The sequence below is a fragment of the Pan paniscus genome, chromosome 2, assembly GCF_029289425.2.
Source record: "Pan paniscus chromosome 2, NHGRI_mPanPan1-v2.0_pri, whole genome shotgun sequence".
NCBI lineage: Eukaryota > Metazoa > Chordata > Mammalia > Primates > Hominidae > Pan > Pan paniscus.
The window spans coordinates 180,829,908-180,854,824 of record NC_085926.1 but is presented as its reverse complement, the minus strand read 5'-3'; the positions used below and the strand labels follow the sequence as shown (position 1 = coordinate 180,854,824).

The following is a 24,917-nucleotide window of genomic DNA, read 5'->3' as shown; positions in this document are numbered from 1 at the left end:
AGTTGGAGTGCAGTGGCGCAATCTCGGCTCACTGCAAGCTCTGCCTCCCGGGTTCATGCCATTCTCCTTCCTCAGCCTCCTGAGTAGCTGGGACTACAGGCGCCCGCCACCACGCCCAGCTAATTTTTTATATTTTTAGTACAGACGGGGTTTCACTGTGTTAGCCAGGATGGTCTTGATCTCCTGACCTCGTGATCCGCCTGCCTCAGCCTCCCAAAGTGCTGGGATTACAGGCGTGAGCCACCGCGCCCGGCTGTTTTTTTTGTTTTTTGTTTGTTTGTTTGTTTTTTTTGAGGCGGAGTCTCACACTGTTGCCCAGGCTGGAGTGCAGTGGCATGATCTCGGCTCCCTGTAATCTCCACCTCCCAGGTTCAAGCAATTCTCCTGCCTCAGCCTCTCAAGTAGCTGGGATTACAGGCGCCTGCCATCTCACCCAGCTAATTTTTTAAAATTTTTATTTCTAGCAGAGGTGGGGTTTCACTATGTTGGCCAGTCTGGTCTTGAACGCCTGACCTCATGATCCACCTGCCTCGGCCTCCCAAAGTGCTGGGATTACAGGCATGAGCCACCGTGCCCGGCCCGTTCATTGATTTCTTTTGGTGCATACATACTCAAAATGCTCATCTCACAGTATTAACATTTTGTTATTTTTATTGTTTTTTTTTCTCTTTCATAGTGCTATAGGCTAACCTGACCCCGATACTAACCTTTTTTGGTTTTATAATATTTGCACAAAAACCTTCCCTTTCCCCAAACTCTTCTCTCTTCATCCCTCCCAAATAATTTCTTCTAAAAGTGTGACGTATCACGAAAGAAATGGAGAAAATGACATTTCCTTATTTACTGTGTGCCCCACAAAAAACATCTCGAAAGTCTAAAGTGCTTGTGAAATGTGTTTCTGGGTTTCATATGTCTTATTTTGATTGAAAAATCCCTGTGCAGAAATCACAGGATAACATGTTCAGGGTCAAGCAAGTTACAAATGCTTGGAAGATTTTACAAATGTGTATAAGTGGTTTTCCTAGTTTGCTACATACACTGAAAACATTTATCCAAGAGATATTTATTTTTTAAGAATAATCATTATTTCCCCTTACCACATGCTTTTTTTCCAATTGAACTATGCTAACTTTCCAAATACTAAATATTTCTGTGCTTACTCTTGGTTATATATAAATATTTCAGGTTTGTTTTGGTTTTTACTTATTTCTTGAAGGTTAGAGTACTATTACTCTCAATTGTTGAGCATCCACTCCAGCACAGCCACTGCTGAGGCACATGCTGGTCAATATGGTAGCCACTACCAAATGAGGCAACTGAACACTTGAAATATGGCTAGTCCAAATTAAGGTATACGTTAGGCATAATATACACATCAAATTTCAAAGACATACTTTGAAAAAAGAATGTAATACATGTCATTGATATTTTATATTGAGCACATGTTGAAATGCTGATATTTTGGATATCTTGGGTTAAATAAGATGCTAGAAACAGGCCCGGTGCAGTGGCTCATGCTTGTAATCCCAGCACTTTGGGAGGCCTAGGCAGGCAGATCACTTGAGGTCAGGAGTTCGGGACCAGCCTGGCCAATATGGCAAAACCCCTTCTCTACTAAGAATACAGAAATTAGCCGGGCGTGTTGGTGGGCGCCTGTAATCCCAGCTACTTGGGAGGCTGAGGCAGGAGAATCACTTGAACCTGAGAGGCGGAGGTTGCAGTGAGCTGAGACCGAGCCACTGCACTCCAGCCTGGGCAACAGAGTGAGACAGTGTCTCAAATATTTTTTTAAAAAAAAGAGACGCTAGAAACAAAACAGGTGAAGCCTGTTGTTTCTTTTTACATTTATTTTACATTTGCTAGTTTATTTGTTTATTTTTTTTGAAACCGAGTTTTGCTCTTCCACCCAGGCTGGAGCAAAGTGGTATGATCTTGGCTCAATGCAACCTCCACCCTCCGGGTTCAAGCGATTCTCCTGCCTCAGCCTCCTGAGTAGCTGGGATTATAGGCACCCGCCACCATGCCTGGCTCATTTTTGTATTTTTAGTAGAGACAGTGTTTCGCCATGTTGGCCAGGCTGGTCTCAAACTCCTGACCTTGAGTGATCCACCAGCCTCGGCCTCCCAAAGTGCTGGGATTACAGACGTGAGCCACCGCACCCAGCCCATTTGCTAGTTTATTTAAAGTATATAATAAAGGATACAAAAGACAATTTAGATGAAGAGAAGCACAGGGCAAGGCATTGTGGGAGGAGGCACAGAGCTTCCATGCGCCGTCCGGGGTGACGCTCTGCAGGCACCTCCACGTGTTCAGCAATCAGGATGCTCCTTACTTTGTAAAATGTCACTAAAAGGAAAGGTAAACTTTCTTATTTGCCCTGCATTTGTGACTTGCATCATATTTGTCAGACAGTGCTGGTCTCAGCACTTCATATATTTAGAGTGAATGAATGAGTGAAAAAATGCAACTGGCTATACTTTTTCTGATCTTTGAGGGCAGCTCACAATAGTCTACCAGGAAGGAATCAAAGTTACGGTTTGACAGAAATTTATTGTAATTCAACTCAATCTCATTTTGTAATTGAGAATGCTGAGGCTCAGGGATATGTTCATGCTTTATATACTATCCACGGAATAGACAGGAAAGCGGTGGGTGATTCAATACCAGCATCCCTCTGTCATCATCGGTGGAAAATGTCTCAGTGAGGATTTCCAAAAGTGTCCAGGGACAAACGTCCAGGATTCTAGAGGACCCTCTACCTTGCTACCTGTGGAACTGGATCACTCATTATGGTTTTCATGAATTCATTCTCTGCAATTGACCGGAGCTGTCAAGGACAAACACCCCAGGCTGAGCCTTGGTCTCATCTAGGAGTGGCCAAGCTGGGGTGGGCAGGGCGGTCCAGGGTAGACACTCTGGGACAGTGGGACATTGTGACATCATCATTGGTGGTCTTGGACAGTTTCTCATTGCTGGGTCTCCACTCCTAGCTGTTACTGCAAGTCCATGCCTCTACCATGAGGGTGGAGGAGTTAAGATCAACAGATCCACATGTACCTTGAGGTGACAGACTGGCTCTGGTGAATATTCCCATTTTCCTTTTTAGAAGGTGACCCACTGGAATACTGCTTTTGTTGGTTCTTTTGTATGAAAGGAGTACTGGTGCCCAATTTCCTAGGGATGGTTCCTGAGGTGTACCCCTTCGTTCTGATAAGAATCCCTCTTATAATGGTTCTTATTTGTTTACTTTTAACTTTATTTTTTATTTTCTGAGACAGAGTTTCGCTCTTGTTGCCCAGGCTGAAGTGCAATGGCGCGATCTTGGCTCACCGCAACCTCCGCCTCCCGGGTTCAAGCGATTCTCCTGCCTCAGCCTCCCAAGTAGCTGGGATTACAGGCATGTGCCACCACACCCAGCTAATTTTGTATTTTTAGTAGAGACAGGGTTTTTCCATGTTAGTCAGGCTGGGTCACGAACTCCCGACCTCAGGTGATCCGCCCGCCTCGGCCTCCCAAAGTGCTGGGATTACAGGTGTGAGCCACCACGTCCGGCCTTAGCATGGTTCTTAATGTGGAGGAAAGAGGCCCAGGCAGTCATTCCTTTGGTATCACCAGTAACACTGGGGGGTGAGCCAAAAGGTTCTTCTGCTTCTAGCCTCCACTCTGGTAAGTTTGGTATGAGCTTTGGATCCGTGGCTTTCATGTTAGGCTTCCTGTGGCTTCACTAGGGCCCACTCTGACTGAGGCCTAATCCTGTCTGCTTTACCCTTTAAAAAATGGTTATAATTCTGAATTCATAAGATCTAAACGCCATGTTTTACTGAAAACAAAATAGGTTCCATCAGTCAATTGCATTTACCCTTATGTATTCATAAATCAGCAAGCTTGAATCCAATAAGGACATTAGTGTAAATGTTGGGCAAAATTGAGAGCACCCAAGTTAAGTGTGGGAGGGTGGTGGCTGTGTATCTCAGACTAGTGGCTTTGAACTGTGTCTGTGTATAGTTTACCCTGCAGGCTTAATTTTAGCTAGATGAACTACCAGAAATGTTAGCAATCTGTCTTTTCAGATTACTTCTGCTCTTTCTGCTAAAGACAGATTCTAGAAGTATGAAATCTTTACTTTTACATGTTTCTTTGAGCAGAACTGCAACTATTTTATCAGTGAATATTATGTCTTAATATGAATTTTTAAGCTTTTGTGGCAGGAAGTATTTACGTATTTATGAGCACTATATTAATTTTTTCATCGTTTTAGGTATACAGTGAGAGGGAGTGTGTGTGTATGTGTTGGGGGTGGCGGGGTAGAGAGAGGAGGAGAGATAGAGAGACAAGATAGTCAATTTTGGCTAGATGTTTCCATCTTATTTCTTATTATTGTACTGAGATTGTTGCTATGGAAAATAGTCATTAGAACTCCTGTACTTGAAAAAACTCAAAGCCTTAACTTAAATATTTGAAACATGACAAAAAAAGTAATATGAGAATATTAGTTAATATTATTTTGTTAAATATTGTAATTTATACTTTATCTTCAGGATGCTTTTCCATTTAAAAAATATTCAGGACAATTTTAACAAATATGTTTATCTCACCCAATCATGATGATTGAGTAATAATTCTCCATTTCACATTCAGTACTGTAGCCAGGAAGTACAGTAATGGATACAGTTGCTACTACATTTACCATCTGACCATATGGTATAACATACATCTGCCAAGGAGAACAAGCATTCCTTTACAATAACAAACAATATAGGCACTGTCTTCAGACAGACATCAGTTACATATCTCTTTCTTTTCATTAATTTATCCCACTGTGACTATGTAGCACATATATGTCAGGCACTCACTTTGACACTGAAAACTCAAAGAATTGTGCAACCAGGTCTCTGACCTTAAGCAGTGCAGTCTGGCAGGGGAGATGGTCATGTTGGCAAATGCTTATCATATGAATGTCATAAGTGTAACAAAAGTATATGTAAGGTGTGGGGAGAAACTTGCCTAACTGCTGGAATCCAAGGATCAGGTCAGGAGACAATCATAGAGAAGATGGTCTTTGAGTTGAGTACTGAGATCTTGGTGGGAAATATAATGTGGTAATCAAGAGAATAGACTAACCAGATAGCCAGACTATCAGGTTTCAAATCCTAGCTCTGCTACTTGCTAGCTAGGGAATCTCTTTTTTTTTTTTTCTTTGAGGTGGAATCTCATTCTTCTTGCCCAGACTGGAGTGCAGTGGCGCGATCTCAGCTCACTGCAACCTGTGCCTCCAGGGTTCAAGCGATTCTCCTGCCTCAGCCTCCTGACTAGCTGGGATTGCAGGCATGCACAACCATGCCGTTAATTTTAGTAGAGATGGGATTTCGCCGTGTTGGCCAGGCTGGTCTCGAACTCCTGAACTTAAGTTATCTGCCTGCCTTGGCATCCCCAAGTGCTGGGATTACAGGCGTGAGCCACTGCGCCTGGCCTAGCTAGGGAATCTTAGGCATATTATTTAATCTCTCTGTGCTTCCGTTTTCCCCTTTGTAAGATGGGCGTAATAGCTGGGCATGCTCATAGGGTAGAAGTGAGGATTATATGAGTTAGTATGTGTCGCAGTGAGGATTACATAAATTAGTATGTGTCATGGGCTCAGTCAGTATTAGCTAGGAGGCCAGGGATAGGAGAATTGGAGAAAGCAAGGAAACATGCAGAGGTATGGCAGTCTTGGTTTGTGAAAACTGAAATATGAGGTGCATTTGGGTGGAGGGTGGTGGAAAATGGCAATGGGAATGGATAGATCAGAGGAGAGAACTTTAATGCCATTCCAGAGGCTCATGCTTATGCAGCTCTTGGAGAATTTTACGGACAAATTCACATTTGCATATAGAAAGACAACTATGGAGCAGTGGAGAAGGAGTAGAGGCTGGAAGATTAGGTAAGAAGTTACTGATGAGGAGAGATGATAAAGAATTGGCTGGACAGTCGCGGTGGCTCACGCCTGTGATCCCAGTACTTTGGGAGACCGAGGTGGGGCAGATCATGAGGTCAGGAGTTTGAGACCAGCCTGACAAACACGGTGAAACCCTGTCTCTATTAAAAATGCAAAAAGTAGCTGGGCATGGTGGCGCACACCTGTAATCCCAGCTACTCGGGGGGCTGAGACAGGAGAATCGCTTGAACCTGGGAGGCGGAGGTTGCAGTGAGCTGAGATTGCGCCATTGTACTCCAGCCTGGGTGACAGAACTAGACTCCATCTCAAAAACAAAACAAACAAAAAAATACAACAACAACAAAAAGAATTGGCTAACAAATAGAAGGCAGGGTGCAGATTTAAAAGTCATTTAGGAGGGAAAACTGGTGAGATGCGGAGTAAGGGGATGAGGCAGGAAGAGTGGTGGATGATTCTTAGATTTCTAGTTTGGATGATTTGATAAAAGGCAGGAGGAAAAGTGGGTTTGAGGATAAAGTTTTAGATTTGGTGAGCTTGATGGACCTGTGAAATGACCAGAATGAGTGTTTAGGCCTGTCACTTGGGGACTGGAAGTCAAGATTTGAGATTCCTGTTGATATGGGCAGTAGTTGACGTCGTGGGAATGTGAGTGACAGCGTGACACAGGCTGTATACAGAAGGACGTTCAGGAATGGTCAGGAAAGCCCAAATTGAGTACAGCCAGCAAAGGAGAGTGGTCAGAGTAAAGAGGAGATGCAGGAGAAGGTGGAGTCATGGAAAATGAACAGGAAATTCAAGGAGGAAGTGTTCAAACGCAGGCGAGAGGTCAATTAGAATAACTAAGGCCTGTACCTTGGTAGAGCTTAGGAAAACCCACAAACGATTATTTCAATGGAGTAGAACAGAGTGGAGTAAGAGATACAGTGAATCCTCCTCATTAACTCCCTAGGTGTTATGTTAATACTTTAGGTCAAAAGCTAGGTGAATTCCTGGAGAACCTCCGTGGATGTAGTCCAGTTTCAGGCTTGCTGCATGAGGCAGATCTGGCTTCTCCTTGCAGGACTATTTACCCAGAGCCCAGCAAGGAGCTTGGCACATTCACATGCATTCTTTAAATATTGGGGGAAAGAATGGATGAACGGTTTGTGGCCGCCAGAAACCTGCCTTGGTACAGCGCTGGGCGCTCCCAGTACATGGCTAGCTCCAGGAAGTTAGGCCTTTGGGAGTTACCAAAGAAGTTCTGTTGTTTTGGTAAGAACAAATTCATTAGTTACAGGGTTGATCTGGTCGTTTAATGCCTGTGCTGGTGATGGTGGTGATAACGGGTCTACTCAGGTGGGTCCTGTTCTGAAACGTAGGTAAAAGCTCTTGGTACAGTTTCAGATGTGACTTTGAGTGAGTTTGCTTTCTTAGCTGTTTTATTTCCTTCCTGTGTGAAGGTGTCTTATCTCTCCAACTGGATACTACATTTCTGAAGGGCAAGGACCACTCACTCCACAGGAGTCTTCTGTCCTCCCTGCAGCACGAATTTGTCCACTTGATCCTCAGCTCAGAATCCTAGTGCTCCTCAGCCTCAGCTGATTTAACGCCCAGGGCAGGTCACACCTGGACCGTCCGCCCTGCGTGACTAGACCCTCAGTGAAAAAATGTGTAGTTGCTTCCCGAAACTTATCCTGGGCGGGCCGAACTGAGGGGATACTGAGAGCGAGCAGTAGGCAGGCAACCTGGACTCCCGCAGCCCGGCCTTGGGTCCCAGTGCACCCCACCCCATCTCACTCTAGGGTTACCCCAACTGTCTCCCAGTTGACAGGTCTGGGGAGAGCCTGGGCCTCACTAATGGAGTGACGGCCACCGCAGGGGGGGGACTAAGGTCTCCCCTGGGATGCCCACGCGAGGGAACTGATGTAGGTCTGATACTGAGATTGGGGGAAAAAAGAAGAAAACACGGGGCAGGGGGAGGTGTTTCCACTATCTTCTCCCTTTTTTTGATACTGATGGGGAGGGGAGGTCTGGGATGGATGAAGCTCCTCAACCATCCGTTTCAGCCGCCCCCAGCTGCTCAACTTATCCGCCGCCGCTCGTCCCCGCTTCCAGCCTGCGTAGACCCGGCCGTGGCCGTCCGGAAGGAACCGCGTAGGAAACGGAGGTGGGGTGTCCCCCGGCGCCCCCACCAGAGACCGCCCGGCGCGGCAGGAGGATGTCGGCGCGCGGAGGGCTTGCGTCGCCCGCCCCTCCCCCGCCGCGCCCCCCGCCCCCGCCCCCTCCCCGGGGGACCCCCGCGCCCGGGGGAAGCCCCGCGCGGGGCGCCCTCTGCCTGCCTCCGTCCCTCCGCCTCCCCGAGGCCCGGGGCTGCCTCCTCGGGCCGCGCCGGGCCGCCCCGCACTGCGCATGAGCGGGAGCCCGGCAAGCCCGTGAGAGGAGCCGCCGCCGCCGCCGCCGTCCATTCGCTGCGGAGCCGGAGGAGGAGGGGAGAGGCCTGGAGGACACCAACATGGTGAGGCACTGCGGCCGCCCGCCCGCCCGCCCTGCCGGCTGGGGGCCGGCGCTGCCGCGCACCCCCGCCCCGGCCGCCCTCCGTCCCGCGGCGACCCTGCAGCCCCGAGCCTCGGCCCGCGGCCTCCGTCCCGCTCCCAGGCGGGGGCTCTCCTGCCTGCCTCTCCCTTCCTCCTTCGCCCCTTCCCGCCCGGGCGCAGCCGCTACGCGAGAGCCGAGGAGGCGGAGCGGAGCCGGGCCTAGTCGGGAGCCCCGGGGAGTTTGGGGCGCGGGGAGCGGCCCCGGTGCCCCTTGCCGGGGCCCGGCGCGGGTGGGGGAGGCGTTGGGGCGGGGGGAGGGGAGGGGGCAACGGCCTTGCCCCTGCCCCTCTGCCGGCTCCATTGTGTCTGGTCGGGGACTGGGGTCTGGGGTTCCGGGTGAGTAGCCTCCCCCCGCCCCGAAGCCGGGGCTTCCCTCTCCGCCCGGCCGGGGAGAAGGAAAGACTTTCCCGGCGCGCCTCTCCCTCCTCCGCTCCCGGCTCCAATACCCCGCAAGTCTCCGAGGCAGTTTTGCTTGGGGCGGGGTATCAGCCCTTTTCCTTTCTCCATCACCTCTCGAGGCGTCCCATGCTTTTGGAGAAGGAGAGTTTCCCCGGCCAGTTGGTGGAGGTTATATTTACCTCTCTACTGAAAACATGGGAGACTGCTGAGCTTGGGGGAGGGGGTACGGAAGTGCAACCTGTTCTCATTTCACAAAATTAGGGAACACAGACTAGCGAGCGCCCTTTCGAGCACCTATTTTATTTGCTTGGGGGTGGGAGGAGTAATTGCTTTATTATAGTAGTTAAGGGCCATTTGTGATTTTTTTTTAAAACAGTTTGTCAAGTTACTCTCCTTTTTTGTTTGGGGGGGAAAAAAAAAGTCCTCCAGGCTTGCAGACCCTTGTGGTCGAGTTGTTTACTTTGGTAATTAAGTACCTGACTCTGCTGGACGCTCTTCGCGTTTCAGAAGCGCTGTTTGGCATTGTACAGTCTGAGCGTGAGTTGAATTCCGTGCAGGTTACTGTATGAATAGTAAAAATGATATTGTTGTCCTTTTGCTCGTGGGGAACATAAAGGCCTCTTTGAGGAGGGTGTGTGTGCGCGCCTGTGTTAAGGGAATGCTCCAGTGTCTTTGTTTTTAGTTGGTCTTATTTTTGCTGAATGACACTTCTAGTCCCATCCTCCAGCTTGGCAGTATTTTGTTGTCATGTATGGATATATGGTTTAGTCTGACACATATTTAACATTTATGTTCTGTGGCAAGTTGTGTAGGAATTTACAGTTTGAATTTGTAAGAAAACTTTACTGTAAAGTGCAGGTTAATGTATAGATCAGTATTACAGTGTTCAGAGATCCACCAGGCAGTCTAAACAGTTTCTAGTTTCTTAAGTATTTAGATGGTCATAGACATTACTCCTGAAGTTTCCAGACTCTTAGCATTTAGATGAGTATAGTAAGCTCGAAGTAATGACGTTAATTCCCTGGGAAACACTCAGCCACAGCTGAAATGTGTGCTCTTCAGGATGGTCTCCAGATCCGCATCATCCCCTAGACTGTGGGGTCCCGGAAATACTCATCACCTGTTCAGGAATTCAGGCATCAAGTGGTTCATAGGAGAGTTCAGCTTGTAAGCTTCTATTCTTTTGGTTAATATTAAAATTAGCTAGTTTTGAAACTTAGCCATAACCCATGTAATTCTACCAGTGGTGACAAGATATTAATTTAAAACATATCCTGTGGCTGAACTCAGTTTATGTCATGAGAATTGTCGTGATATTCTCTGGTTTAGCTAACTCACCGTAGGGGCTGGGCACGGTGGCTCATGCCTGTAATCCCAGCACCCTGGGTCACCGAAGCAGGAGGATTGCTTGAGAGCCTAGGAGTTTGAGACCAGCCTGCGCAACATAGTGAGACTCCATCCCAAGGAAAAAAAATAGCCAAGCATGCTGGTGCTAGCCTGTGGTTGCCCCTGCTCCAGAGGATGAGGTGGGAGGATTACTTGAGCTGGGAGGTTGAGGCTGCTGTGAGCCCTGCCACTGCACCACTCCAGCCTGGCTAACAAACCTTGTCTCTTAAAAAAAATAATAAGAAAGGAAAGAGACTCACCACTGGCCCTAATCGAAGTTAGGCAGTAAGAATTTTATAGTTAAGAAGTTGTTTCATTATAAAGTTATCTTACATATGTTTGTTTCTTTATGCAGTTTTGGGGCTGTGAGTTTTTTGGTGTCTGTAGCTGCAGCCCATTTCCAGAGCACATGTTATTGTCAGTTCTAGAGCAAACTTAAATGATAGGATATTTGAAATACTTTGTATAAGTAAAAAAGTTCTGTTAACTTCCTCCCTCCCCCCACACACAGACTAAAAACGACTCCAAAATTAGATAATATTCTGTTACTTTGGAACTTGTTTTTTTTTTTTTTTTTTTTTTTGAGATGGAGTTTTTGCTCTGTTGCCCAGGCTGGAGTGCAGTGGTGCAATCTTGGCTCACTGCAACCTGTGCCTCCTGGGTTCAAGCGATTCTCCAGCCTAAGCCTCCCAAGTAGCTGGGATTATAGGTGCCCGCCAACATACCCGGCTGATTTTTGTATTTTTAGTAGAGACGAGGTTTCACTATGTTGACCAGGCTGGTCTCGAACTCTTGACTTCAGGTGATCCACCTGCCTCGGCCGCCCAAGGTGCTAGGGTTACAGGCGTGAGCCACCACGCCAGCCTGAAACATATTTTTAAAAAGTGTTTGGCTGAGTGCAGTGGCTCACGCTTGTAATCCCAGCACTTTGGGAGGCCAAGGTGGGCGGATCACAAGGTCAAGAGTTTGAGACCAGCCTGGCCAATACGGTGAAACCCCGTCTCTACTAAAAATACAAAAATTAGCCAGGCGTGGTGGTGGGGGCCTGTAGTCTCAGCTACTCAGGAGGCTGAGGCAGGAGAATCACTGGAACCCAGAGGAGGAGGTTGCAGTGAGCCGAGATCGCGTAATTGCACTCCAGCCTGGGCGAGAGCGAGACTCCGTCTCAAAAAAAAAAAAAAGTGTTCAAAACGTGTGGGTTGTTTTATTTATAAGATGGCAGGATTGGACTTGATGATTTCTAAAGTTTCATCCAGCATAGACATTTTATGATTCTAATGATTTTTAGACTCATAGCATCATAGAATTTTTAGACCTGAAATAGACTCAGAGATCATCTAATTACTCCTCCCCATTTTTACACAAGAAGAAATTGAATATCAAGGAGGTTTTGAGGTTCAGGTTTGCAGGATTGTTGGTTGCAGAACTGAAACTATTTTCTCCTGGTCTACCATTTCCCCCAGTATTATCTGTTAACTCATATGAAATCCAGAAAATTACATTTGAAATTAAATCATATGCATCACTTAAACACAGGAAACCCCATGTTATTAATGAATATGTTAAGTAACAAAATTCGTATTAATGGGTGATCAATGATGTTAATGCCTATGTTTTCAATGGCTTTAAATATATATGAACTTTGAAATTTAAGATTATGTTGTCAACAAATACTAGAATTTGTAAATTCAAATGGATGTAGGTCTATTCAAGGTTGTCTTTTCATAACTTGTTGCACATTCTTTGCATGTCTACAAATAAATAAAAGGAGGTTATCAATTCTTTTCAATGATTATTATACGTCTGCTGTGTGCTAGAGATAGTGTTAGGCACTGGAGGGATGTATATATCACAGAAGAGACAAAAATCCTCACTGGTGAGGGGTACCTTTTAGTAGGGAGACATAAATAATAAACATAGTATATAGTTTTCTTCTTTACTATGTTAGAAGGTGTTAAGTGCTGTGGGAGAAAGCAGTGTTAGGGAAGGGGATTGGGGGTGCTAGGGCATTGATGGAAGTAGGGTTGCTAAATATCTGTATCACCAATGAGATAATTTTGAACAGAGTAGGGGATGAGGGAATAAGCCATGCAGAAATGTGGTAGAAATCTTGAGGAACAGTGAGACCAGTGTGGCTGGAGCAGTGTGTGTGTGTGTGTGTGTGTGTGTGTGTGTGTGTGTGTGTGTGTGTGTGTGTGTGTATGTGTGTATATATGTATATGTACATGTGTATATACAGGGGGTCGTTGGAGCAGATGAGGCCTAGGTGGCAAGGAGTGGGGGTAGGCATGGGTGGACACTGTAAGGATATTGGGCTTTTATCCTAGAGAAATGGAAATCCATTGAAGGATTCTGAGTGGTACGATATACCTTGTTTTTTTTGTTCCGTAGTGTCCTGTGACAGTATTACAGATAATTATTTTTAAAAGCAGTTTTTTCAGAAGACCCTTATTACAGTTTTCTTTACCATGCAGCTTCTATGTACAGAGTTTTGAATTCTGTTTAAGATGACTGTCTAATGTTCAATAAAAACGAATGGATTATCAAGTATACCTAGCCACCCTAGGGTTAATAAAAACATAACCAAACCTCTTTGATAGATTGTTGAATATGTTCTAGTGGTTTATATGTAGTTCAGTGACTATATGCAGAAAACTGGGCCTTTGGGGACAAAGAAAGGAAATTAACATTTATCGAGAAGGTACACTCTACTAGTCAGACAATTTACAATTGTCATTAATCTCCACTCCCACTTCTGAAATAGGCATTATTACTACTTTTTTTTTTTTTTTTTTTTTTTTTTTAGCATATCTGGGAATGAAGGCTTAGCGATTCTAAATGATTTCATGCTAGTATGTGGCAGAGCAGGGGTTAGGACCCTGGTCTCTGGTTCCACACTTTTATCTCCCCCTGACCCTCACCTACTCCCATTTTTCCGTTTTTTTTTTTTTTTTTTAAACCCAGCAAGCACTCCTTCAGTGTAGATGTGGAATCTTTGTTTAGTTTTACTCTGGTTTCTTCCTTGTCATGCTGAATAATAGTGACCTAGTTGTTTCCATATCCAATCAAATGATCTGATGTAAACATTAAGTAATTGAAAAATTATAACTTTTGGTGCATATAGTAAGAAAGTTGGAGGTACGGTTAATTCTGTGTTAATTTTTGGCTGGGCGCAGTGGCTCACACCTGTAATCCCAGTACTTCGGGGGGCCGAGGCGGGTGGATCACAAGGTCAGGAGATCAAGACCATCCTGGCTAACATGGTGAAACCCGATCTTTGCTAAAAATACAAAAAATTAGCTGGGTGTGGTGGCGGGCGCCTGTAGTCCCAGCTACTCAGGAGGCTGAGGCAGGAGAATGGCGTGAACCCAGGAGGTGGAGCTTGGAGTGAGCCGAGATCGCACCACTGCACTCCAGCCTGGGCGACAGAGCGGGACCCTGTCTCAAAAAAAAAATAAAAAAATTCTGTGTTAATTTTTTTAAAAAAGTTTTAAAAGAACAGGTCATTTGGGTCAAGTGGCTGCTTTGATTGTGCTCTTACAGATTGGGTCAAGCATAAGGAAAGTCTGGGAGAAAACTCCTTTTAAATTTCAGTATTAAGTTGTTCAATACTGTGTTTGCCATGAAATTTGATGAAGAGAAATAGTTCCAAATAGGATTCAGTTGCTTTGTGGACAGAAACAAGCTCTTGACTAATTTATATAGCCACTTTAGGTGTGCGCCCACCCCCACAAGAAAAAGCAAAACAGAAGGAAAAAAAATCACTGAAATAGTCTTTTATTACTTTATTGAATTTGTTTTATATAATTAGTACCTAGTCACTGAGAGTGATTAGGCTGCTTGTCTGCATTATGGGATTTAGTTTTTTTTTTTTAAAGTCTATTATACTTTTGAATCACTCAACACAGAGATAAGTTGCTGAAGTACATGGCCCATTCCCTTATTAGAGTATTTTCATTTTAATAAACATGTGGAGTGTTTATTCAGAGGATTCTAATACTTCCTGATTTAGGATTTGAGAAAATATCAAATATTAGAATTAGATTTTATTTTTCAAGGATCATTTATTCTGTCTGTGAAACAAATATAGTATGTTAGAACTTAACCATGGAATTTAAAAAATCTCATTTAATTTTTCATTTTTTGTGTGTTTTTTTTTTTTTTTTTTGGCCTCAGTCATCTTTTGTTAATTTAAGATTACTTTAGAAAACAATGTTAAAGGAAAGTAAATTTAAATTAGCTACTTGGATTTCTTGTTAGAAGTTCAAGAAACAAGTTTGAGAGAATCAATTGTGATATGATGACTAATCCAGGTATTTTAAGATGGTTATTTTTTATTTATCATAATCAGAAGTTAGCAAAAATAACTTTTGTTTTTTGTTTTTTTGAGACAGGGTCTCACTCTGTGTCGCGCAGGCTGGAGTGCAGTGGCGCAATCTCGGCTCACTGCAACCTCTGCCTCCTGGATTCAAACGATTCTCCTGCCTCAGCCTCCTGAGTAGCTGGGATTACAGACATGTGCCACCATGCCCGGCTAATTTTTATATTTTTAATAGAAACAGGGTTTCAGCATGTTGGCCAGGCTGGTCTCGAACTCCTGACCTCAAGTGATCCGCCCCTCTCAGCCTCCCAAAGGAGTGCACCTCCTAAAAGGCCGGGCGCGGCTGGCCTTTTGACTAGTAATTTTGACTAGTAATTCTGAGGGGTGGAGAGAAAATCTTTTAAATTTTCATTAGTTGCCTACTTTTTAAAAACCTGTTAAGAAAAGTATACAAAAGTCTACAAAATCTATTTGAATCTTACAGATATACTTCTGATTTTTTTTTTTTTTTTTTGAGCTGGAGTTTCGCACTTGTCACCCAGGCTGGAGTGCAATGGCACAATTTCAGCTCACTGCAGTCTCTGTCTCCGGGGTTCAGGTGATTCTCCTGCCTCAGCCTCCTGAGTAGCTGGGATTACAGGCGCACGCCACCATGCCCAGCTAATTTTTGTATTTTTAGTAGAGACGGGGTTTCACCATGTTGGCCAGGGTGGTCTCAATCTGTTGACCTCATGATCCGCCCGCCTTGGCCTCCCAAAGTGCTGGGATTATAGGCGTGAGCCACTCACTGTGCCCGGCCACTTCTGAATTTTTGAAAGGTAGATTGCCATAATATATCATTGTGCACAATAATTACGTAGTATGTATATCATTCCTACTGGACTTAGTAGTACAGTAATACCCTCTTGTCTGTGATTTCACTTTGCTCGATTTCAGTTACCCGCAATCAACTGGTGATCTGAAAATATTAATGAAAAGTTCCAGAAATAAACAGTTCATAAGTTTTAAATTGTGCGTTCTGAGTTAGCATGATGAAATCTCATTGTTGCAGCCGTTGGTCATCCCTTTGTCCATCTTATTCATGCTGTATTCACTGCCCACTGTTAGTCACTTAGTAGCTCTCTTAGTTATCAGGTCAAAAAAACATAGTGTATATGTGTATATATAGGGTTCTATACTATCTGTGTTTTCAGGCATCCACTGAAGTCTTGGAACGTTCCTCCCTCCCCCATGTGGATAAGAGGGGACTAAAGTAATACAGAGCCCCCCCCTTTTTTTTGAGACGGAGTTTCGCTCTTGCCCAGATTGGAGCGCAATGGTGTGATCTCCGCTCACCACAACCTCCGCCTCCCGGGTTCAAGCAATTTTCCTGCCTCAGCCTCCTGAGTAGCTGGGATTACAGGCATGTGCCACCACGCCCGGCTAATTTTGTATTCTTAGTCGAGATGGGGTTTCTCCATGTTGATCAGGCTGGTCTCGGACTCCCAACCTCAGGTGATCCGCCCCCCTCTTGGCCTCCCAAAGTGCTGGGATTACAGGTGTGAGCCACTGCGCCCGGCCTCTTTTTTTTGTTGTTGTTAAGACTGGGTGTTGCACTGTTGTTTAGGCTGGAGTTAGTGATGTGATCATGGCTCATTGCAGCCTCAACTTTCTGGACTCAAGTGACCCTCCTGCCTCAGTCTCCTAAGTAGCTGGAACTACAGCTGTGCGCCACCAGATCTTGCTGTGTTGCCCAGGCTCGTCTTGAACTCTGGGCTCAAGCAGTCCTCCTCCCTCGACCTCCCAAAGTGCTGGGATTACAGGTGTGAGCTGCCTTGCTTAGCCTCAGCACCTCTTAAAAAGGAGTTAATTTCAAGAGTTATTCAAAGTGCAGGAAATTTAAGAATGAATGAATAATCGTTATCCATAAGCAATTATTTTAAACTTCAAATTATAAGAGTACTATGAGGGTTTTGTTTGTTTTGCTTAGTATTTGAAATTGTACGTATTTCCATGTATTTTCTGGCCATAACCTGTACAAGTATTTGTATTTTCTCTGAGTTTCAAGCCTTCTCTTTGGAAAAGGGAACCCTGACTTAGAGTGCCCTGTGATTTTTTTTTTCAACCTGTGTACATTTAAAACTATAGATTATAGCCATCTGTTTTTAAAATAGACTGACAGGACTATAAATACATTTTTCTTTCTGTTGTATTGCTTGTCTTAAAAATAACTTATACCCTTCCTTTTCTCCTTCTTACCCCCAACCAAAAAAAAAAAAAAAAACCCTAAATAGAAGCTCCATCCCCAAATTATCTTTTTAGTTAGGTTGTGAGAGAATGCTTAATGGGGAATTTTTAGTTGGAATGCAAATCGTTCACATTTGACTACTTTTCCATTAAAATAGGTGAAGAAATATTGCTCACAGTTTTCCTCCCTTCAACAGTCAGTGGTTGCACTTTTGCCCTTTTTGTTTTTCTTTTCACTAGAAGACAGTATGTAGTAAATGGCAAGACTGCATGCCTTGAAACCAGGCCCCAGGGTTTCATTCTGGCTCTGCTACTTTTTGAATAAGTAAATAAATGATGCTGAAAGTTTGGTTCCTCATTGGTAAAATGGAACCATCTTGCAGGATTAATAAGTACCTAGCACAGTGCCTGGCACACAGTAGAAGCTCAAATGTTAGTTGCTAGTTTTATTATAGCTGTTGTTTACCATTTAAATTTTTTTTTCTGGAGTTTTTTTTTTTTTTTTTTTTTTAAGATAGGGTCGCATGCCTTCTCTTGTCCAGGCTGGAGTGCAGTGGTGCCATCATAGCTCACTGCAGCCTCTATCTCCCGGGCTCAAGTGATCCTCCCACCGCAGCCTCCCAAGTAGCTAGGACTCCAGGAATGCACCACCATGCCCGGCTACTTTTTTGTTGTTGCTAATTTTAATACAGATGAGGTCTTCCTGTGCTGCCCAGGCTGGTCTTGAACTCCTGAGCTCAAGTGTTCCTCTTGCCTTGGCCTCCCAAAGTGCTGGGAGTACAAGCCATGAGCCCACCACACCTGTCCATCTTTCTTCCTCTGTGGACTTCTGTGGAGTCCTTACCATGTGCTAGTTACAGTTCTAAGAGTTTAACCTGAATTGATTCATGTAACCTCAACACTCTGTTTACAGATGAAGAAATTGAAGCACAGAAAGATTAATTTTCCCAAAGTCATACAGCCATTAAGTGGCACCAGTAGAGTTAAAATCTTGACAGTCTGGTTTGAAAGTCTGCACTCTTCACTAGCGAATCGTATTATATTGCCTCTGTACAGGTAGAAGGAAAGAGATAGAGCTACTCCTACCTAGATTCCTATTCTGACTTTCCTGGAGTAGAACTTTGTTTCTAGGTGAAAGTCTGCTCTGGGAGTTGTAGGTAGGCTCATTGGCTGAATTGATTTTTCCTGCACTTTTGACTTCGGACCTGTAGTCTGTTGGAGGGCCTTTTGTGAGTGAGTGATTTTGGATATTGGTAACGTTTTGCTATGTCTGCTGAATACCGTGTATTATGTATGGAAAGTATGATCTTCTAAAGTTAAAACTAGCTCTTCTAAATTTCAGATGAAGTTAAACTGTCAATATGATAATTACATAACAACATACAGAGCTTTTAGTGAGAATTATAGGTGATCGTAAAAGTGTTTTGATTTTGAAAGCATTGGCTTTTGTGAGCTAGATTCATCAAATCCTGAGATAACAAGAATTGAGTTAGAAAATTAATTCCTTTAAAAATATAAAGGCCTAAGTGTCTGTTTCTGGAGTTCAGGCTGAAATATAAACTTAAGGATGAGAAGGTGAAAATTCAAGATAATAGAAATAATAAAATGGATCTTATTTTTTTGCTGTTAAAAAATCACTTATTAAAATTACTTCTATTTTGCAATTGTTAGGACTTAGTTGACTAGAAAGTCATTTTCCATGTTTATTTTTCCTTGGGGAAATACTTTTAATGGGAAGACTTTTTAAACTTTATTATTTTTTCTTCAGATAAACTATTATTTAAAATGTGATTCTTAAATTTCTTTTCTTTTCTTTTTTTTTTTGGGTTAAGATTTCGCTCTGTCACCCAGGCTGTAGTGCAGTGGCGCTATCATAGCTCACTGCAGCCTTGAACTCTTGGGCTCAAGTGATCCTCATCTTCCCACCTCAGCCTCCCATGTAGCTAGGACTATAGGTGTGTGCTACAACAACCAGCTAATTAAAAAAAATTTTTGTAGCGACAGTCTCATTGTGTTACCCAGGCCAGACTAGTCTTGAACTCCTGGCCTCAAATAGTCCCACTGCCTCCGCCTCCTAAAGTGCTGGATTACAGGCGTGAGTTACTGCACCTGGCTGATTCTCTAATTCTTGAATTTCTTGAGTGAAAAAAATAATGCAAATATGCTAGATTTAAGAATAAAACAATATGTGTTGATAACTTGGCATGTTATATTTTGGAAAGATGAACAAATAAATTCATTTTACTGTTCAGATTATGACAGTATTTCTAATTTTGGTAATCTTTGATACCGTTGTAATTAGCTTTCTGTTACAAGAGATAGCATTTCTCCTCCCCCCTGCTTTTTTTGCTGGAGTTAAAAAGCAAAATATATTCTGTTTTATTCATTTTACAGCCTTACAAATATTGCATTTCTTTGAAAACTTGATAATACCTAGGTAGTTTTAACATTGGAATACTGAAGATTGTATTGCCTGATCTTATTTAATTATTACTCTAGTTTATTCCCTTTAAATAAGTATTTAAATAAATGGCATATATTACATTTGAGTGCTGAATCATTGTAGCTGTCACATGGTTTTGCTCTTGGGAAGTTCCCCACTGGGTTTGTAGTAGAAACAGAGAAAAAAATCCATCTGTTTTTTCTTCCACCTCAATTTTCTATCCACCCTCTCATCCCCTATAAAATCATTCTTCTCTGGTTAGTCACCTTTTTCTCTTCCTTGTGTTGATAAAAATTTAAATCTTTAGTGCCATACTGTCAAAATCAGAACACTGCCTGGTACACCTTTGTGGCTTAGGAAAAGGGGATGGGAGTGTTACAGCTCCCCTAAATTGGTCAGGTATACTCCAGCTTTATTCTAGGATAGCCTTTGAGACTACAGAATTGAATTCCCTTAGTAGGGAATCAAATGTTACAATGTATTCTAGGAACAGAGAGCTGACAGAGAAGTGGTAAGAGTGCATTGTAAGTGTAAGAAGTGGAGGGTACTTATCAGACTTTATAGGAATGGGATTGTCAATATCACTTGGCTTAGCTGGAGTCCGTACTGTCAGTTCTTGGCCTGGTAGAACTCAGTAGCCTTTATGGTGTTGGAAGTGGGTAGGTACACCCTGTTTCTTCAAATATGTTGATATTGCCCTATATAGTGGAAATTTATACCAAACCAGTTAAAATAGTTTACATTTGGCCTGGCGCGGTGGCTCATGCCTGTAATCCCAGCACTTTGGGAGGCTGAGGCGGTTGGATCACCTGAGGTCAGGAGTTCAAGACCAGCCTAGGCAACATGGCAAAACCCCATCTCTACTAAAAATACAAAAATCAGCTGGGCGCGGCAGTGCGTGCCTGTAATCGCAGCTACTCGGGAGGCTGAGGCAGGAGAATCGCTTGAGCCTGGGAGATGGAGGTTGCAGTGAGCTGAGATGGTGCCACTGCATTTCAGCCTGGCAACAGAGCGAGACTCCGTCTCAAAAAAAAAAAAAAAAGTTTACATTTATATATATATATCATTTATTACATAAACATTTTTCAAATAAGATATGACATGGAATTAATTCATTTGTATAATTTTGTATTTAGTTGGTGTGGGTAAGACAGTTTTTTATCTTTGTTTCCCTGGTCTTCTATTATCTTACTTTTTGATAGGAATAGAATAGTAGAATGAATAGTTCTTTTTGGCTTGTAGAAATGACTTAAGCTATGATTTTTCCTTCCTCCCTTCAACAAAGGTGATTGACCCTGCAGGGAACAGAGCACTGGATTTAAAACTATATGATAAAACCCCAGACAAATCTGATTGTTTTGCCACTTCCAACTTTTAGGAGGATGGGGGAAAAGTTATGCCAATAAGTTATATCAGGTTTAATTAAAAAGTAATTTCCAGGCCAGGCACAGTGGCTCACTCCTGTAGTCCCAGCACTTTGGGAGGCTGAGGCAGGTAGATTGCTTGAGCCCGGGCGTTTGAGACCAGCCTGGGCAACATAGCGAGACCCTGTCTCTAAAAAAACAAAAAAACCTACGTAATTTCCAGGATATGGTCTGTGGTTGGTGTACTTGCAGGTTAATCTCCAACACTTCCTGCACCATTGTGCAGTGGTCACTGACAGTCACAGTGATCCTTTGGTACTTTACTTTGTTCCTCAGAGGAGGATTAAAACATATGTTAGGGTACTCTGTCACTCAAGGGAGAAAGGTATACTAAGTTTTAAAATAAATTTCGGTAACAAAAGTTGGAATCAAAATGGTTTCCTTGTTAACTTTCATTTAAGCAAAATTAAATTAGGACAGTTCTCTTCCTTGGCATTTGATTTCATTGTGAGTTTGTTGTCATTGAACAGTAAATCTCAAGGAGGAGATAGTTTTCAAAAGGGAAGAATCCTAGACCCTTGAGGGATGTGTTTTGCAATGGGATATGACTTATCTGATGTGCAGATGTTGTAGAGTTATTAGTGAAGTAGCAGAAGAGTAGTGAATTTATAGTTTCTTAATTTTAGTGGAGTACAGAGGTTGAGATTTTAATCTGTAATCCTAACAGTAACATATTTACAAAGAGAGGAGTGTGGCTGACATCAGATTCTAGAGCATAGATATTTTTCATATTGCAAGAAAAAGGGAAATAGGGTTAGTTTTCATATTTGATTTTGCATAGTCTTGTTTTTACTGTGATCGGTAGAAGTATGTTGTAAAATCTCAAAAGCTATGTAAATATGTACAGCAAGCAGTATGATTTATGGAAAGATTACTCAGATTCATGAGACCTCTTTGTTCTTGTCTCATTTCTACTAATAACAACCTGAGTGATTTTTTTGAACAAATGCCTTAACCTTCTGGTTAAGGTTCTCTGATCTGTCTAATCTGGAAGTTGATGTTTACGATCTGTCTGTTTGGGCCAGATGAGGGAATCTGGGGCTCTCAAATGTGTTGCTTAAACCACAGAATATATATATATATATATATATATATATATATATATATATATATATATAGTTTTTTTTTTTTTTTTTTGGAGATGAAGCCTCGCTCTTGTCCCCCAGGCTGGAGTGTGATGATGTGATCTTGGCTCACTGCAACCTCTGCCTCCCGGGTTCAAGCAGTTCTTCTGCCTCAGCCTCCCGAGTAGCTGGGATTACAGGCACCTGCCACCATGCCTGGCTAATTTTTGTATTTTTAGTAGAGACGGGGTTTCACCATGTTGGGCAGGCTGGTCTTGAACTCCTGACTTCAGGTGATCCTCCCGCCTGGGCCTCCCAAGGTGCTGGGATTACAGGCGTGAGCCACTGTGCCCAGCCAACCACAGAATATTGTGTCTATTCATGAGTACCTCAAGTTTTCCCTCTTCATTTACAATAGTAGCTTAGGAAGAACCCAAGTATTTTGCTAGAAGATGGTATTGGAGCTTGGGAGGAGGAAGAGTAACAGTGGTGAGGCTGCAGTTGCTAGGAGGCTGGCTTGGGTGAGAGGGAAGGGAGAACATGGTCTTTGATACTGGGAGAGAGTATCCTGCCTTCTTTTCCTGTGGGTTTAGGTCAGATGAGAAATAAATCCTTGACAATGTGCAGCAAGTGAGAAGAGGTGATTATCTCTTCACCTCTTCCCCTCTCTGAGAAGAAGTAGAAGGGCTGTTTGGAGAGACCAAGGGTCTCTGCTAGGCTCTGGCTAAGGGAATGAAGTGATTCTTTCAGGGGAAAAAGAAAAAAACATTATTTCGATAGGATATGAGGAAATTTTGTTGATAATTTTCTTGGTTCCTGGATACAGCTAGGAGAAATGTCGAATACTCCTATTTTATTGCTTTCTCCTATTTGGTAAAAACAGCAAGAAAACAAGGTAGGTGGTGTTGGGGAGGGAGGATCCCCCCTCTTCCCACGCCATATCCTTTATGGTGGGTATTAGGACTACAGTAAACACCTGTTAATCTCATGGTTCCCCAGGGGCATTTGCTGACTGGGCAGATCATGTCATCTTCTTCCCTGCGTCTGATCATGTCACCTTCTTCCCTGTGTCTGCTTGTGCATCCATCTCAGAGCACTGTGCTTGGTCGGGGTTTGGAGGGTAGCGCGGCTTCCCTTCTGCAGCCTTTCTGTATGCTCTCAGGACCCACTGTAGGAGAAACACTGGGTGGTTGAGCTTCCTTCGCTTCTGTCCTATTTCTCTTCCAAAACTGTACCATATTTTCTGTTTCATATTTTTTAAAAGTTAGCCTTTCTGATGAATAATAGATCAAAAATAAATCTTAAGCTAAAATGTTTTAATGTTTTGTGAGGAAAAAGTATTACTAAGAATGTTTAGTTAGCCATATAGAAATATTTAGTCTTATGTGATTTTACATAGAGTTTCAGTTTATTTTCTGGTTTCAATAGAACAAGTTGAAATCATCGCAGAAGGATAAAGTTCGTCAGTTTATGATCTTCACACAATCTAGTGAAAAAACAGCAGTAAGTTGTCTTTCTCAAAATGACTGGAAGTTAGATGTTGCAACAGATAATTTTTTCCAAAATCCTGAACTTTATATACGAGAGAGTGTAAAAGGATCATTGGACAGGAAGAAGTTAGAACAGCTGTACAATAGATACAAAGGTGAGTGCTTGCTTGTGACTTTAAGTAAATTTTGGACCAGATTTTCCAAAGAGATGGGCTTATGAGAAATGAAATACTATATATAACTTAAATTGGGTGGATGTGTCCGATAGAGGTCTGTAGATCTTAGAGTTATTTCAAGAGGTCTGAGGAAAAATTATTTTCTTTTCACTAAAATTTCTTCTTGGCCTCTTTATTTTCCTCCCCCATTGTGCAAGTTGAGAATGGGGATGGGGAACTGTTTTTTCTGCCCTCATATGTATAAAACTCAGCTGAACCAGTCTAAGGAAACCTGCATACTGAATCTTTAAAGAATTATAAAGTAATGCATACTTTTAAAAAAGTTCAACTGCATAATAGGTGAATAGGAAAAGGTTAATAGTTTGTCTTTTCTTATTCATTCTCCTGGGTAACCAGTGGTGTGGATCCTTCCATATCTTTTATGTTTATGCAGAAATATATTTACAGAGTTTCTTTCAAAGTTTTTCTGAAAATGGGATATTTATTTTATGTGTAACTTGTGCTCCAAAGTCAAATTATGTGCATGTTTTTTATTGCTGGAAATATTGCCAGATTACTTTTAGAAAGGTGTTAGCAAGGCTGGGCATGGTGGCTCACACCTGTAATCCCAGCACTTTGGGAGGCCGAGGTGGTCAGATCACAAGGTCAGGAGTTCGAGACCAGTCTGTCCAATATGATAAAACCCTGTCTCTACTAAAAATACAAAAATTAGCTGGGCGTGGTGGCGTGTGCCTGTAGTCCCTGCTACTGGGGAGGCTGAGGCAGAAGAATCGCTTGAACCTGGGAGGCAGAGGTTACAGTGAGCTAAGATCATGCCACTGCACTCCAGCCTGGGTGACAGAGTGAGACTCCGTCTCAAAAAAAAAAAAAAAAAAAAAAAAAAAAAAAAAAAAAAAGAGAAAGGTGTTAGTAAATCATATTTGATAGCAGTCTATGAGTGCCTCTTTCTCTTTGTTTTTGTTATTTAAAATTTTTGCCTCTCTGACAAGTATTGATTTTTTTCTTTAAACGAGATATTTACATTGTTGAGATTAGGGTTGAATTGCATAGTTTAGTTCACAGTTTTTCTGATACTCTTAAGAAGTAATTGTTGTGGTAAAATGAACTTTGTTCTAAAAAAAAAAGAATTTCTGTTCAGAATGCCTACCTAAGCAAAATATGGATATCTTGAATTAGAATCCCATGTCCCTATATACGAATGTCTGATTTTCTGAATGTGTATAAGTATGGGACATATTTCACATGAATAAATGAGACTTTAAAAAATTATGTCTCATCTGCATATATCTCTTTTGTACACTTTAAGAATGCTGTTAGTAAGGAGAATGACTTTAAATAATGGGAAAGTGTATGTTAGAGTAATATCGTTTCATGCCTTCCATATATTGTGGTCATTTAGAAAATGGCATATAAAGCATTACCTTTTTCAGTTTTCATAATGTAGCATAATATGACACTACTTTAATATTGCATTGTTATT

General features: G+C 42.7%; 1 protein-coding gene across 5 annotated transcripts in view; it reads left to right on the top strand.

Moving 5' to 3' along the window:
• Positions 1–7,969: 7,969 nt before the first annotated feature.
• DCUN1D1 (defective in cullin neddylation 1 domain containing 1) overlaps positions 7,970–24,917 on the top strand; it is a 38,607-nt gene continuing 21,659 nt past the window's right edge. Inside the window, exons 1-2 of one of the 5 annotated variants that reach the window (XM_008957361.5) lie at positions 7,970–8,081; positions 23,200–23,416. In XM_008957361.5, coding sequence (XP_008955609.1) covers positions 23,242–23,416 — 175 coding nt within the window. In that variant the 5' untranslated portion in view covers positions 7,970–8,081; positions 23,200–23,241. Of the gene's footprint in view, positions 8,082–8,218; positions 8,430–8,746; positions 8,845–8,892; positions 9,076–9,421; positions 9,445–23,199; positions 23,417–24,917 lie in introns of those variants that run through there. The other 4 variants (XM_034957776.3, XM_008957362.4, XM_063602615.1 and 1 more) reach the window with 4 other exon arrangements.